This window comes from Plectropomus leopardus, chromosome 7 (assembly GCF_008729295.1).
Source record: "Plectropomus leopardus isolate mb chromosome 7, YSFRI_Pleo_2.0, whole genome shotgun sequence".
Taxonomy (NCBI): domain Eukaryota; kingdom Metazoa; phylum Chordata; class Actinopteri; order Perciformes; family Serranidae; genus Plectropomus; species Plectropomus leopardus.
In genome coordinates this window covers 24,453,684-24,467,496 of record NC_056469.1, presented here as the reverse complement: position 1 = coordinate 24,467,496, position 13,813 = coordinate 24,453,684, and the positions used below count along the sequence as shown (strand labels likewise).

General features: G+C 38.9%; 1 protein-coding gene across 1 annotated transcript; it reads left to right on the top strand.

The window, feature by feature from the left end:
• The first annotated feature begins 268 nt into the window (after window positions 1–268).
• On the top strand, window positions 269–6,544 carry vamp1b (vesicle associated membrane protein 1b). Its single transcript, XM_042489427.1, has 5 exons — window positions 269–1,078; window positions 1,968–2,121; window positions 2,435–2,593; window positions 3,009–3,060; window positions 4,560–6,544. Coding segments are annotated over exons 1-5 (384 nt in total). The 5' UTR covers window positions 269–1,076; the 3' UTR covers window positions 4,577–6,544.
• The last annotated feature ends 7,269 nt before the right edge of the window (window positions 6,545–13,813 follow it).

Sequence of the window (13,813 nt, the reverse complement as noted above, 5' to 3'; positions counted from 1 at the left end):
CTTTAGTGTTGAAATTGGAAGGTTTATTTTTCTTTTGAACAGAAAATGTAAGAATGTAAGATACTGTAGCCTAATATTAGTAGATCAAAGTAGATTTGAGGAGGCAGAAATTGTAAATTATTGCTGTTTTGACATGTACTTCATGCCACCTCTGCATAAGTTGGTGCCCCATATGGGCCACCCCAGTCGGGAAAGTGTGGACACGCCTCTGCACTCTGTAGGCATCCCCTGTACCGCAGTGTCGTCCTGCCGCCCTATCCGACAAAGAGAGCTGCAGTACTGCAAAGTGTGAAGGGAGAGAGAGGAGGGGAGGGGGGTACCGCACTGTCGTTACGAGTCCAAGTGGAGGAGGCAGGAGGAGAGACGCATTATTGCAGTAGCCTACAGTGCCACAGCGCTTTACTTCCCACAAGACGCGCATCCGCCGTCCGCGCAGACAGAAAGCGACAGAGAGGTGGGGGTGACAGACATCAAAGACAGACAACAATTTTTTCATGACTGGACTTTTTTTTGTCTCCCCATTAATTTTGAAATTGCACGCATTTGCCAGTAGCTTATAGAAGAGGCAAGTCAGCCAATCAGCGCTGCGTGTCCAGGAGCAGCTCAATACGGACTCAGCATCACTCGGAGGAGCTGCGTGCAGCCCTGAAAGGAATATAAACATCCGAGGATTTTTCCTGAATGGATTATAATTTAGAAGTACTTTACGCTCCCCTCCACTTCCTGCTCTCCTGTCCAGTCGCACAGTGAATTATCGCCTACGTGTCTCGGTATATTGCGGTACTTTGCTGACGACTCGCAGTATAAATGCATCGCTAGAAGATCGGCTCCACTGCGCAAAGACCCTCCGTCTCTGTTAACTGTTTGCGCGGCACTTTCATCACTTTGCTAATTGAAATTTTGGACTTTCATTTGGACCAGTGCCTATAAATTCTCCTCTTGTTTTTTTTTTCTGTGATCTTGCTGTTTTTTTTTCTTCTCGTGTTGTACTTCAGACCCTCCCTCTCCTCCTCACAGCCCGTCACCCCTCCTCCTCCTCCGCTGTCCGTGAGTCAGTTCAAACAGCTGCATAGAAGATGTGAGTATTAATGCGGCTTTTCTGCTGCGCTCTTTTCACTATAACAACATTAAAATTACCTCTAAAGCTGCTTGGATAAATATGTATGTATTATTGTTGTTTTTGCATGGCGGGGTCTGAAACTGAACTGATTTCTTTCAGCTTGATGGATTTTGCTGACGCAAGTGAAATTTTCCGTCACACCATCACTAAATTATGTATTCGGTGGTTGACTGCTGCCATTGTAAAGCCTTTTTTAGAGTTTTTAGATGATTTTGCACCACAGATTTACAAAAATAGTAATTTGTCAGGAGGTTTGCAGAAACATGCATGTGAAATAACTGATGGTTCATGAGGTATAAGACATTTTTTTTAATCTGCCATTTTTTTTCTTGTCCTGCAGTGGTTGTGATTTCTAGCAAACAGTCCATTATATTGAGTCAGTGGCTGCTCCCCTGAGGAGCCTGTTTGTTCAGTTTAAAAGCTCCCATATCTCCTCTTCCCCCTGCTGTATTAACCCTTTCCCCTTTTCCGCAAACCACTCTCCAGCTTTACCTTTTCTTCTCAGTCTCTTCATCATCCATCACAAGTACTTCTCAGTTTCTCTCACCCATTATTCAGCCAGGACTTTCTGTTTCTCGCCTCCCATCTGTGGCCTATATTTTCTTTCATCCCATTGCATCTTTTAAATCCCCAACCCTTCACATCCTATTTTCTGCATTCCTCCCCCTACATCTCCCCTCTCCCCTGCAGAATATGCATTTTTCTGCTTTTGCTACGTGGTGGCTTTACCCTCCTTTTTTTCTCAGCTGTAAGCCTTTAGGTCGCTGTAAACACGCAGCACTTCTCACATCACCAAATGGCCCCTTTTGCTCCAACTTCAATTCCTCCTTCTTGTGCTTCTTCTCAGGTCTGCCCCAGATGCTGCTGCTCCCGCTCCAGGTGGAGCCCCCGGTGCTCCAGGAGCCCCTGGTGCAGATGGAGCCCCAGGTGGTGGACCTCCCGCCCCACCCAACACCTCCAGCAACCGCAGGCTACAGCAGACACAGGCCCAAGTTGAGGAGGTGAGCCGGACCAGGCCAGAAGTTTGATAATGATGCGTCAATGTTAATGCAGTGATGCAGGGAACCTCATCAATGACTTAATAATTAAATATCTGGATTTACTGTATATGCAAAGCACTTAAACTGGACCAGAGACAAACAAGCACCTTAAAAACCTCTCTGGAAACTCAATATATAATTTGCTAATGGCAGCTACTTATTAACTCTCATTTATGATATATAGCTTCCTTTTCTTTAACCATTCTTGTCATCCCCTTTGTCTCTCTTACCCACTGCTGCCAAATGCTGTCTCATCATCACCGCTATGGGCTAGGTGGTGGATATCATGCGGGTGAATGTGGACAAGGTTTTGGAAAGGGACCAGAAGCTTTCAGAACTGGATGACAGAGCGGATGCTCTCCAAGCCGGAGCCTCCCAGTTTGAAAGCTGCGCAGCTAAGCTAAAGAACAAGTACTGGTGGAAGAACTGCAAGGTGGGCACATTAGTGAGGCTCCATTAAACAGATTGTTGTTACTGAAAGAAACTCACAATGCAAGTCGGAGTTATCGATGTGCCTATTTATATGTGGTGCATCAAGAGATAGTTTGCATATAGAGCGAGTATAGAATAAGGTCTCTTATTTTAAAGCATCAAACATGCTGAGGTGCGCTGAGGCGAACACACACTGTCTGTTCTGAGGATCCTGCTCTCCACACACTCATCTGTTAATGAGCTGCTGTGGAAGACTGAGCAGATGCTTTGGGGGAAAAGAAATCTGTTATTGTAGAGTTTTCACTACAGACTTAGAAGCACTCGAGCATATTAAATGTTTTATTGTTTAGATGTGTTTGAACTCCATTCACTGTTACAGTCCTTTTATAGTGAATGTTATTGTTTTCTCCTTTCAGATGATGATCATGATGGGTATCATTGGAGTCATTGTGGTTGGAATAATATTCTGTAAGTAGCCTCTTGATACTAATAAAACATATTGTTAAGTCTATTGGTTGACAGACAGACAATGTGATATATTGGATTTTATAAACAGAAAAGATTATTTATTTTTATAAAAAAAAAGCACATGATCATTGAATGTTTTTCTCTAAACAGCAAAGGAATAAATATATTGAAAGGTGAGAACCAGAGGCGACTTAAATTGAAGCTCTTGATGAGGCACTTTTAACTGCTAAACGGGTATTTGTGAATTTTAAACCAATCCAGACTTATTTATCAAATAACCTAAGCCTTTGTGACTTTGTATTTGTGGCAAAAAAGGGCATAAGTACACTAACTCAAGAAATGTCAGAGTTTTGATTAAGTTTATAGACATTCACATATTTATTTTGTTTTTATTTTGAGATTAAATTAAAGAAACAAAGTTGGGACATATGATCTTTTTTTGGTTGTCCTGTTAAGTTTGTCAAATGTCACTTCGACCCCTCTGGTTCTCACCCTTCGATATAAAGACAAGGATCCTCTGTAAATGACGACTGCTCCTATGGTGTTAGTCTGTCGTGTGCAATAGTTTATGTACTAGTGCTTGTAATTTTACAGGACATTATGGTAGGACAGGGCAATGCATTGATAATACATTAATATTGTTTAGTGAGACTAGATATTGTCCAGATTTTGGAGATTGTAATGTCACAAGTGTTATCTTTTCCTGCTGTTAAAGGTCCAGTGTGTAGGATTTAGTGACATTTATTGGCAGAATTGGAATGTAATATTCTTAACTCTGTTTTTGTTAGTGTATAATCACCTGAAAATAAGAAGTGTTTTGTTTTCGTTACCTTAAATGTGCTGTTTTTATCTACATGCAAAGAGGATCCTCTTCCACAGAGTCTTTGTTTTTATGGCAGTCCAGACAAACAGAATGAAAACACTGGCTCCAGATGGGGCCATTTGCATTCTCACATCAGCTGCCATACCAGCTCCTGCACAGTTGGCACACAGTAGTAGTTTCATTTCTGCAACCTCACCGCTAGATACGGCTAAATCCTACACACTGGACCTTTAAAGGCTGCGTTACAGTAAAGTAATGTCATTTTCTGAACTCACCAGACTGTTCTAGCTGTTCTATTTGCCTTTACTCATTTATCTGTTATATCCACATTACTGGGGATTATTTCTAAAAAAGAAATCTCTTTGTGTAAATATTTTGTAAACTTACTCCGATATTCAAACCTTCAATATTGTTGCAACATTGATGCATTTGGTGACAGCCATCAGTGTATTACTGAATGGGCCTACAGGGCCCAATGACTCATGGGGTCTCTAAGTCTGAGCCTGTGCATGTAGTTGCTGTTTTTAACTTTGCAGCACTCATTTTACCAGTTCTTTAAGGAAAACAAGCTTGTAAACACAAAGAAGTCTTGCTCAGCTGTCTTCTCCTTGTTTTGTTTTAAGTGATGTCAGATCCATTAGACTAATGACTTTCTCCCTCTGTCCTTCGTTCGCAGTGTATTTCTTCCACTGAGCTCAGCCCATCAATACAGATGGATAGGGACTTGAGAATGATATGAGAGGGAAGAGAAAAAAAAAAGATACCCAAGCGCCACTCCTCCCCTTTTATCCGTCCTCTCCTTCCTCTCTTCACACAGTCTTCCATCAATCAAACCATCTTGCACTTATACATGACAGTAGTGTATATAGGTGTCTCCGCTCTCTTTGTGCCCCCTCCCTCCCTCGTTATTGCTTTCTTCCACTGTTTTGAGATTCACTCTGTCCTGTCTCTGCACCTCATGTATTATTGAGGGATGCAGCAGGCAGAGTGAAAGCGGAAGAAAGGAAGGGAAGGAGTGAGGGAGAAAAATGTTGTGACAGGGGAACACATGGGGCTAAGGCCTCTGAACGGAGAGATGGGGTGGGTAAAATGTACAATATACAGATGGTGAATGTGTGCAGGGAGAGTTTGCAGTCCTTTCTACCCAAAATACGCCAAAGCTTGTTCATATTACCTTTTTTGAGAGACCTACATTTGTAAGTTGATACTGACATGCCTAACTAACACCTTCTCCACAACCATTACTGCTACTTACTAACACAAGGTCACGTTAGATTAAGAGTAGGAACATTTTTGTTGTATGTGTGTGTGTTTGTGATCCAAAGTATTGTAGCCAATAGCTTTTTCTGAGTCTCGCGGATAGGCTTTTATGAGTAACTTTTTTGTTTCCTTTCCTGCCTAACTTTCTGCAACATTCAGCAATGACAACAAAAGGAAGAAATTTGAAAAAGGGGAAGAGACTGTGTGAGAGTATACGGAAAGGAAGAAGTGATTCAGGGAAAATAGTACCAATTTTTCCCATGTATAATTAAGACAAACTTCAAATCCTGGACAGATAAGAAATTATTTATAAAGTAGAACTATGCTTAATTTACCGTGGTTTTTGTGCCACAGGTGGAGGCATAGTTGTATTGTTATGCTTAGTGGCATCGTAACATGCACGTCGAGACAAGCAGCCACTAACAGACAATCTACCGAACACATGAACTGACCCAGAGGAAGGTCTCCTAACTCTGACTCAGACAGAGTCACAGCCATAGACGGATGAATGTGAAATGTCACATTTAAAAAAAAAAAAAAAGAAAAAAAAGAAAGAAAAACAGATACAAATGCCAACTTGTTTTCGAAGTTGTGCAGACAAAGTGTTTGAGTGTTTAAGTTGATGTTATATTTAAAAAGCAGGAAAATGGGAGAAAGGACATGATTTAGAAACCCAGAACCACCTGCCCCCTACCCCTCTAATCCTCCCCTCACTCACATTAAAACAGACTCACCTGAAGTAAATGCAAAATGAGGTGTTTCTTTCTAACTTGCATGGCAAACCGTGTCCCTAGTTTTGCCTATTTGTGTGATCTGTGTATCTGCCATCTCTGAATCTAACTGCCGATTGTACATTTTTTTGTTAGTGGTTTAAAGGACCTGTGTATAATGTCTTTATGATCTGATAATCACTGCTTATGCAATGCAATGATGCTCAAAAGTTTGCCAAATTTTATTAATTTCAATTGCTTTTGAGATAAAAAAAATAATATTCAGAGACTGCAAACAAATGCTAATATAGTGACCTGTTTAAAAAAACATGTAGTATTGAATGGAAAGAACATTAGTGCACATTGTCAGATAATGCTCCTGAAAATGTGTTTAGAAATTCTTTCAGGGTTTTTTTGGGGGTGGCGGGGGTTGTTGTTGAATATAGAGAAAAGCTAATTTCCTTCTATTGGGACTGATTTTGACAGTTGATAAAATTAAGATGCATAATTGTAGCAGTTATAATTATCTGATGATATTGTACAACAGTATCATGAGGTAATCATCACATGAGATATGAGTACATGTTTTGTGATTTACAACCTAAAAATGCAGTAAGATGATGCAACTGGATTTGCGAAAACAAATGCATGCTTACCACTTTTGCTGATGCCAATAAAGAAATCATCAACAGAACTGTTGCGTGCCAACATTTGTTATATTATCTTATCTTTAACAATGCAAAAAGATCACCCAAAGAGCTAGCCGCAGGGTCGTCAGCTGGGAGCCACCCTTCATAGATGTTTCGCCCCTTTAATCCCAGAACATCTCTGGCACTAAGATTCTTGGTTCCCCAATTTAGGGTCTCTTCTTCTGAACAGCTCGAAGCTCCTGTTCTCTGCCTCCTCAGTCACCTGAGTGCCTTCTTTTGCTTGGACCCAGTGACTCAAAAGGATTTCATTAACTGTTGGGTGGATTTTCCAACAAAGCCTCTGCATCCAACTTTGACAGGGTAGCTGGATGCCTTCCACCCTGCCTCTGTGCATGCTGCAACGAGCTCGCTGTAATCCACCTTATCCCTCTCAAGGGCTGCCTCTATGATTTCTTCCCATGGTACGGTGAGTTCTGCCATGATAACTGCCTTGGCAGAAATAGATCACAGGAGGATGTCTGGCCGTAGGGAAGTTATGGTTATTTCAGTTGGAAGATTAAGCTTCTGGTTAAGGTCAACCCTCAACTGCTACTTGCATCTGGGTTTCAGTAAGGACCGCTCCCTCTGGTTGATGTTTTTCATTTCAGCTCCTTGCCTGATTAAGTGTACCTGCGGTTTTGAGAATGACGGGCTGGTTCTGTTGGCTTCAAGCCTTCATTCCTTCAACACCTCTAACAGTTTTCGGAGCACTTGGTCATGGTACTATCTGTGCCGACCCTGGGTCAAAGCTGATTCGCAGCCAGTAATAATGTGCTGCTAGTTGGGATTTTGGACATCACAAAGACTGCAGTTTGTTTCCGAGCCATACCAGAGATGTATATTTTAGGGGCTTGGAAGGGTGTCATATGTGGACCTGATGAGGAAGGTCAGTCTTGCCTGTGCTCCAGATTATGGCCCTGTTGGTGACTGCCTCCCAGTTTGTCCACCCTCCTTGCTGCTGCTTTTTCACAGCTCTGATCTTTAGTGTCTCGTCCACAATTCTGATGACTTCTGAGACCACCAGCTATTTCCTGTCTCTCTGAGCTTTTGAGCTCACACATCTTGGGGGCTGGGACCCATCTCAGGCCTGCCTTGCTCTGCTGTAGCCACCCTATGTCATGATGTTGTAGTTAACTGATAGCCTGGTCAACTGCTTCTTTGGCCCTTGATTTGCTCCCTGTTTGCACTGGTGCCTTGACTTGTGGTACAATTGGATCGGTTGAGTCTCTCAGCTCAAACAGCCTTGAACTTCTGTGGTAGCTGGAGTGTGTTGTTTCCGAACAAGGCAGCATTGGAGAGGCAGCGTGGAAGGCCTACCCATTTACGGATGTAGTAGTTTGCTTTCAGGTCCATCCTTTGTACTGTTATTATAGAGATCTCGCACAACTTCAGCAGCCACATCAGGCAATGGTAAAGGGTGAATTGTCAGTACCAGGTCTTGAACTTCCCTATGATGACTTTGGCCTATCTTCACCAGGCCTTCTGACAACTGTGTCAGAACATAGTGAGCCATGTGCTTATCGAGTTCCTTAGCAGTCTTGCCAAAAAAATCACCCAGAATACAATCGTATAGTATTTCGAAAAAGTCAAATTTTGATCACTGCTGAAAATGGCTGAAAACAACGTAGAATAGCTTTTAGAGACGCGTTAAAGTATACAAAGTGAAAATAAAGGCCAAAAACTGCCATGAACCTATATGCCATATTTTAGCACGTCAAAAACATGGCCAATAAGGCAATAGTATAGTATGGCGAAAAAAGTCAAAATTTGACCGCTCCTAAAAATGGCTGAAAAAGACGTAGAATAGCTTCCAGAGATGCATTATAGTATACAAAGCGAAAATAAAGGCAGAAAAGGGCAAAAAAACTCATATTTTAGCACTTCGAAAGAATGGCCAACAAGGCAATAGTATAGTATGGCGAAAAAAGTCAAAATTTGGTTGCTCCTAAAAATGGCTGAAAACAACGTAGAATAGCTTGTAGAGACGCGTTATAATATACAAAGTGAAAATAAAGATGAAAAAAGGTCAAAAAACTGATATTTTTGCACGTTGAAAAAAATGGCCAACAAAGCAATAGTATAGTATGGCGAAAAAAGTCAAACTTTGACCGCTCCTAAAAATGGCTGAAAACAACGTAGAATAGCTTTTAGAGACGCGTTATAGTATACAAAGTGAAAATAAAGGCCAAAAGAGGACAAAAAAGTCATATTTTTGCACGTTGAACAAAATGGCCAACAAGGCAATAGTATAGTATGGCAACAAAAGTCAAAATTTGGCCGTTCCTAAAAATGGCTGAAAACAACATAGAATAGCTTGTAGAGACGCGTTATAGTATACAAAGTGAAAAGAAAGACCAAAAGAGGCCAAAAAAGTCATATTTTAGCATGTTGAAAAAAATGGCCAACAAGGCAATAGTATAGTATGGCAAAAAAAGTCAAAATTTGACCGCTCCTAAAAATGGCTGAAAACAACGTAGAATAGCTTATAAAGACGCGTTATACTATACAAAGTGAAAATAAAGACAGAAACAGGCCAAAAAAGTCATATTTTAGCATGTTGAAAAAAATGGCCAACAAGGCAATAGTAAAAATGGCTGAAAACAATAGAATAGCTTGTAGAGACGCGTTATAGTAACTATACAAAGTGAAAATAAAGACCAAAAGAGGCCAAAAAACTCATATTTTAGCACGTCGAAAAAAATGGCCAACAAGGCAATAGTATAGTATGGCGAAAAAAGTCAAAATTTGACCGCTCCTAAAAATGGCTGAAAAACAACATAGAATAGCTTGTAGAGGACGCGTTTATAGTATACAAAGTGAAAATAAAGACCAAAAAAGAGGCCAAAAAAAACTCATATTTTAGCACGTCGAAAAAAATGGCCAACAAGGCAATAGTATAGTATGGCGAAAAAAGTCAAAATTTGACCGCTCCTAAAAATGGCTGAAAACAACGTAGAATAGCTTGTAGAGACGCGTTATAGTATACAAAGTGAAAATAAAGACCAAAAAAGAGGCCAAAAACTCATATTTTAGCACGTCGAAAAAAAATGGCCAACAAGGCAATAGTATAGTATGGCGAAAAAAGTCAAAATTTGACCGCTCCTAAAAATGGCTGAAAACAAATTAGAATAGCTTGTAGAGACGCGTTATACTATACAAAGTGAAAATAAAGACCAAAAGAGGCCAAAAAACTCATATTTTAGCACGTCGAAAAAAATGGCCAACAAGGCAATAGTATAGTATGGCGAAAAAAGTCAAAATTTGACCGCTCCTAAAAATGGCTGAAAACAACATAGAATAGCTTGTAGAGACGCGTTATAGTATACAAAGTGAAAATAAAGACCAAAAAAAAGGCCAAAAAACTCATATTTTAGCACGTCGAAAAAAATGGCCAACAAGGCAATAGTATAGTATGGCGAAAAAAGTCAAAATTTGACCGCTCCTAAAAATGGCTGAAAACAACATAGAATAGCTTGTAGAGACGCGTTATACTATACAAAGTGAAAATAAAGACCAAAAAGAGGCCAAAAAACTCATATTTTTGCAGCACGTCGAAAAAAATGGCCAACAAGGCAATAGTATAGTATGGCGAAAAAAGTCAAAATTTGACCGCTCCCTAAAAATGGCTGAAAACAACATAGAATAGCTTGTAGAGACGCGTTATAGTATACAAAGTGAAAATAAAGACCAAAAAAGCCAAAAAACCTCATATTTTAGCACGTCGAAAAAAATGGCCAACAAGGCAATAGTATAGTATGGCGAAAAAAGTCAAAATTTGACCGCTCCTAAAAATGGCTGTGAAAACAACATAGAATAGCTTGTAGAGACGCGTTATATACTAACAAAGTGAAAATAAAGACCAAAAGAGGCCAAAAACCTCATATTTTAGCACGTCGAAAAAAAAATGGCCAACAAGGCAATAGTATAGTATGGCGAAAAAAGTCAAAATTTGACCGCTCTAAAAAATGGCTGAAAACAACATAGAATAGCTTGTAGAGACGCGTTATAGTATACAAAGTGGAAAATAAAGACCAAAAGAGGCCAAAAACCTCATATTTTAGCACGTCGAAAAAAATGGCCAACAAGGCAATAGTATAGTATGGCGAAAAAAGTCAAAATTTGACCGCTCCTAAAAATGGCTGAAAACAACATAGAATAGCTTGTAGAGACGCGTTATAGTATACAAAGTGAAAATAAAGACCAAAAGAGGCCAAAAAACTCATATTTTAGCACGTGGTGAAAAAAAATGGCCAACAAGGCAATAGTATAGTATGGCGAAAAAAGTCAAAATTTGACCGCTCCTAAAAATGGCTGAAAACAACATAGAATAGCTTGTAGAGACGCGTTATAGTATACAAAGTGAAAATAAAGACCAAAAGAGGCCAAAAAACTCATATTTTAGCACGTCGAAAAAAAAAAAAAAAAAAAAAATGGCCAACAAGGCAATAGTATAGTATGGCGAAAAAAGTCAAAATTTGACCGCTCCTAAAAATGGCTGAAAACAACATAGAATAGCTTGTAGAGACGCGTTATAGTATACAAAGTGAAAATAAAGACCAAAAAAGGCCAAAAAACTCATATTTTAGCACGTCGAAAAAAATGGCCAACAAGGCAATAGTATAGTATGGCGAAAAAAAGTCAAAATTTTTGTTGCTCCTAAAAATGGCTGAAAACAACATAGAATAGCTTGTAGAGACGCGTTATAGTATACAAAGTGAAAATAAAGACAAAAAAAAGGCCAAAAAAACTCATATTTTAGCAACGTAAAAAAAAATGGCCAACAAGGCAATAGTATAGTATGGCGAAAAAAGTCAAAATTTGACCGCTCCTAAAAATGGCTGAAAACAACGTAGAATAGCTTGTAGAGACGCGTTATAGTATACAAAGTGAAAATAAAGACCAAAAGAGGCCAAAAAACTCATATTTTAGCACGTCGAAAAAAATGGCCAACAAGGCAATAGTATAGTATGGCGAAAAAAGTCAAAATTTGACCGCTCCTAAAAATGGCTGAAAACAACATAGAATAGCTTGTAGAGACGCGTTATAGTATACAAAGTGAAAATAAAGACCAAAAAGAGGCAAAAAAACTCATTTTTAGCATGTTGAAAAAAAATGGCCAACAAGGCAATAGTATAGTATGGCGAAAAAAGTCAAAAATTTGACCGCTCCTAAAAATGGCTGAAAACAACGTAGAATAGCTTGTAGAGACGCGTTATAGTATACAAAGTGAAAAATAAAGACCAAAAGAGGCCAAAAAGTCTCATATTTTAGCACGTTCGAAAAAAATGGCCAACAAGGCAATAGTATAGTATGGCGAAAAAAGTCAAAATTTGACCGCTCCTAAAAATGGCTGAAAACAACATAGAATAGCTTGTAGAGACGCGTTATAGTATACAAAGTGAAAATAAAGACCAAAAAAGGCCAAAAAACCTCATATTTTAGCAACGTCGAAAAAAAAAATGGCCAACAAGGCAATAGTATAGTATGGCGAAAAAAGTCAAAATTTGACCGCTCCTAAAAATGGCTGAAAACAACATAGAATAGCTTGTAGAGACGCGTTATACTATACAAAGTGAAAATAAAGACCAAAAAGAGGCCAAAAAACTCATATTTTAGCACGTCGAAAAAAAAAAATGGCCAACAAGGCAATAGTATAGTATGGCGAAAAAAGTCAAAATTTGGACCGCTCCTAAAAATGGCTGAAAACAACATAGAATAGCTTGTAGAGACGCGTTATAGTATACAAGTGAAAATAAAGACCAAAAGAGGCCAAAAAACTCATATTTTAGCACGTCGAAAAAAAAAAAAATGGCCAACAAGGCAATAGTATAGTATGGCGAAAAAAGTCAAAATTTGACCGCTCCTAAAAATGGCTGAAAACAACATAGAATAGCTTGTAGAGACGCGTTATAGTATACAAAGTGAAAATAAAGACCAAAAAAGGCCAAAAACCTCATATTTTAGCACGTCGAAAAAAATGGCCAACAAGGCAATAGTATAGTATGGCGAAAAAAGTCAAAATTTGGACCGCTCCTAAAAATGGCTGAAAACAACGTAGAATAGCTTGTAGAGACGCGTTATAGTATACAAAGTGAAAATAAAGACCAAAAGAGGCCAAAAAAAAAGTCATATTTTTAGCACGTGAAAAAAAATGGCCAACAAGGCAATAGTATAGTATGGCGAAAAAAGTCAAAATTTGACCGCTCCTAAAAATGGCTGAAAACAACGTAGAATAGCTTGTAGAGACGCGTTATAGTATACAAAGTGAAAATAAAGACCAAAAGAGGCCAAAAAACTCATATTTTAGCACGTCGAAAAAAAAATGGCCAACAAGGCAATAGTATAGTATGGCGAAAAAAGTCAAAATTTGACCGCTCCTAAAAATGGCTGAAAACAACGTAGAATAGCTTGTAGAGACGCGTTATAGTATACAAAGTGAAAATAAAGACCAAAAGAGGCCAAAAAACCTCATATTTTAGCACGTCGAAAAAAATGGCCAACAAGGCAATAGTATAGTATGGCGAAAAAAGTCAAAATTTGGTTGCTCCTAAAAATGGCTGAAAACAACGTAGAATAGCTTGTAGAGACGCGTTATACTATACAAAGTGAAAATAAAGACCAAAAAAGGCCAAAAAACTCATATTTTAGCACGTCGAAAAAAAATGGCCAACAAGGCAATAGTATAGTATGGCGAAAAAAGTCAAAATTTGACCGCTCCTAAAAATGGCTGAAAACAACGTAGAATAGCTTGTAGAGACGCGTTATACTATACAAAGTGAAAATAAAGACCCAAAAGAGGCCAAAAAACCTCATATTTTAGCATGTCGAAAAAAAATGGCCAACAAGGCAATAGTATAGTATGGCGAAAAAAGTCAAAATTTGACCGCTCCTAAAAATGGCTGAAAACAACATAGAATAGCTTGTAGAGACGCGTTATAGTATACAAAGTGAAAATAAAGACCAAAAGAGGCCAAAAAACTCATATTTTAGCACGTCGAAAAAAATGGCCAACAAGGCAATAGTATAGTATGGCGAAAAAAGTCAAAATTTGACCGCTCCTAAAAATGGCTGAAAACAACATAGAATAGCTTGTAGAGACGCGTTATACTATACAAAGTGAAAATAAAGACCAAAAAAGGCCAAAAAAACTCATATTTTAGCACGTCGAAAAAAAATGGCCAACAAGGCAATAGTATAGTATGGCGAAAAAAGTCAAAATTTGACCGCTCCTAAAAATGGCTGAAAACAACGTAGAATAGCTTGTAGAGACG

Bases quoted from the DNA above. Each gene is read 5' to 3' on its own strand.
- vamp1b (XM_042489427.1), top strand. The intron at 2,122-2,434 runs GTGAGCCGGACC...GCTATGGGCTAG, and splicing joins CACAGGCCCAAGTTGAGGAG to GTGGTGGATATCATGCGGGT. The intron at 2,594-3,008 runs GTGGGCACATTA...TTCTCCTTTCAG, and splicing joins ACTGGTGGAAGAACTGCAAG to ATGATGATCATGATGGGTAT.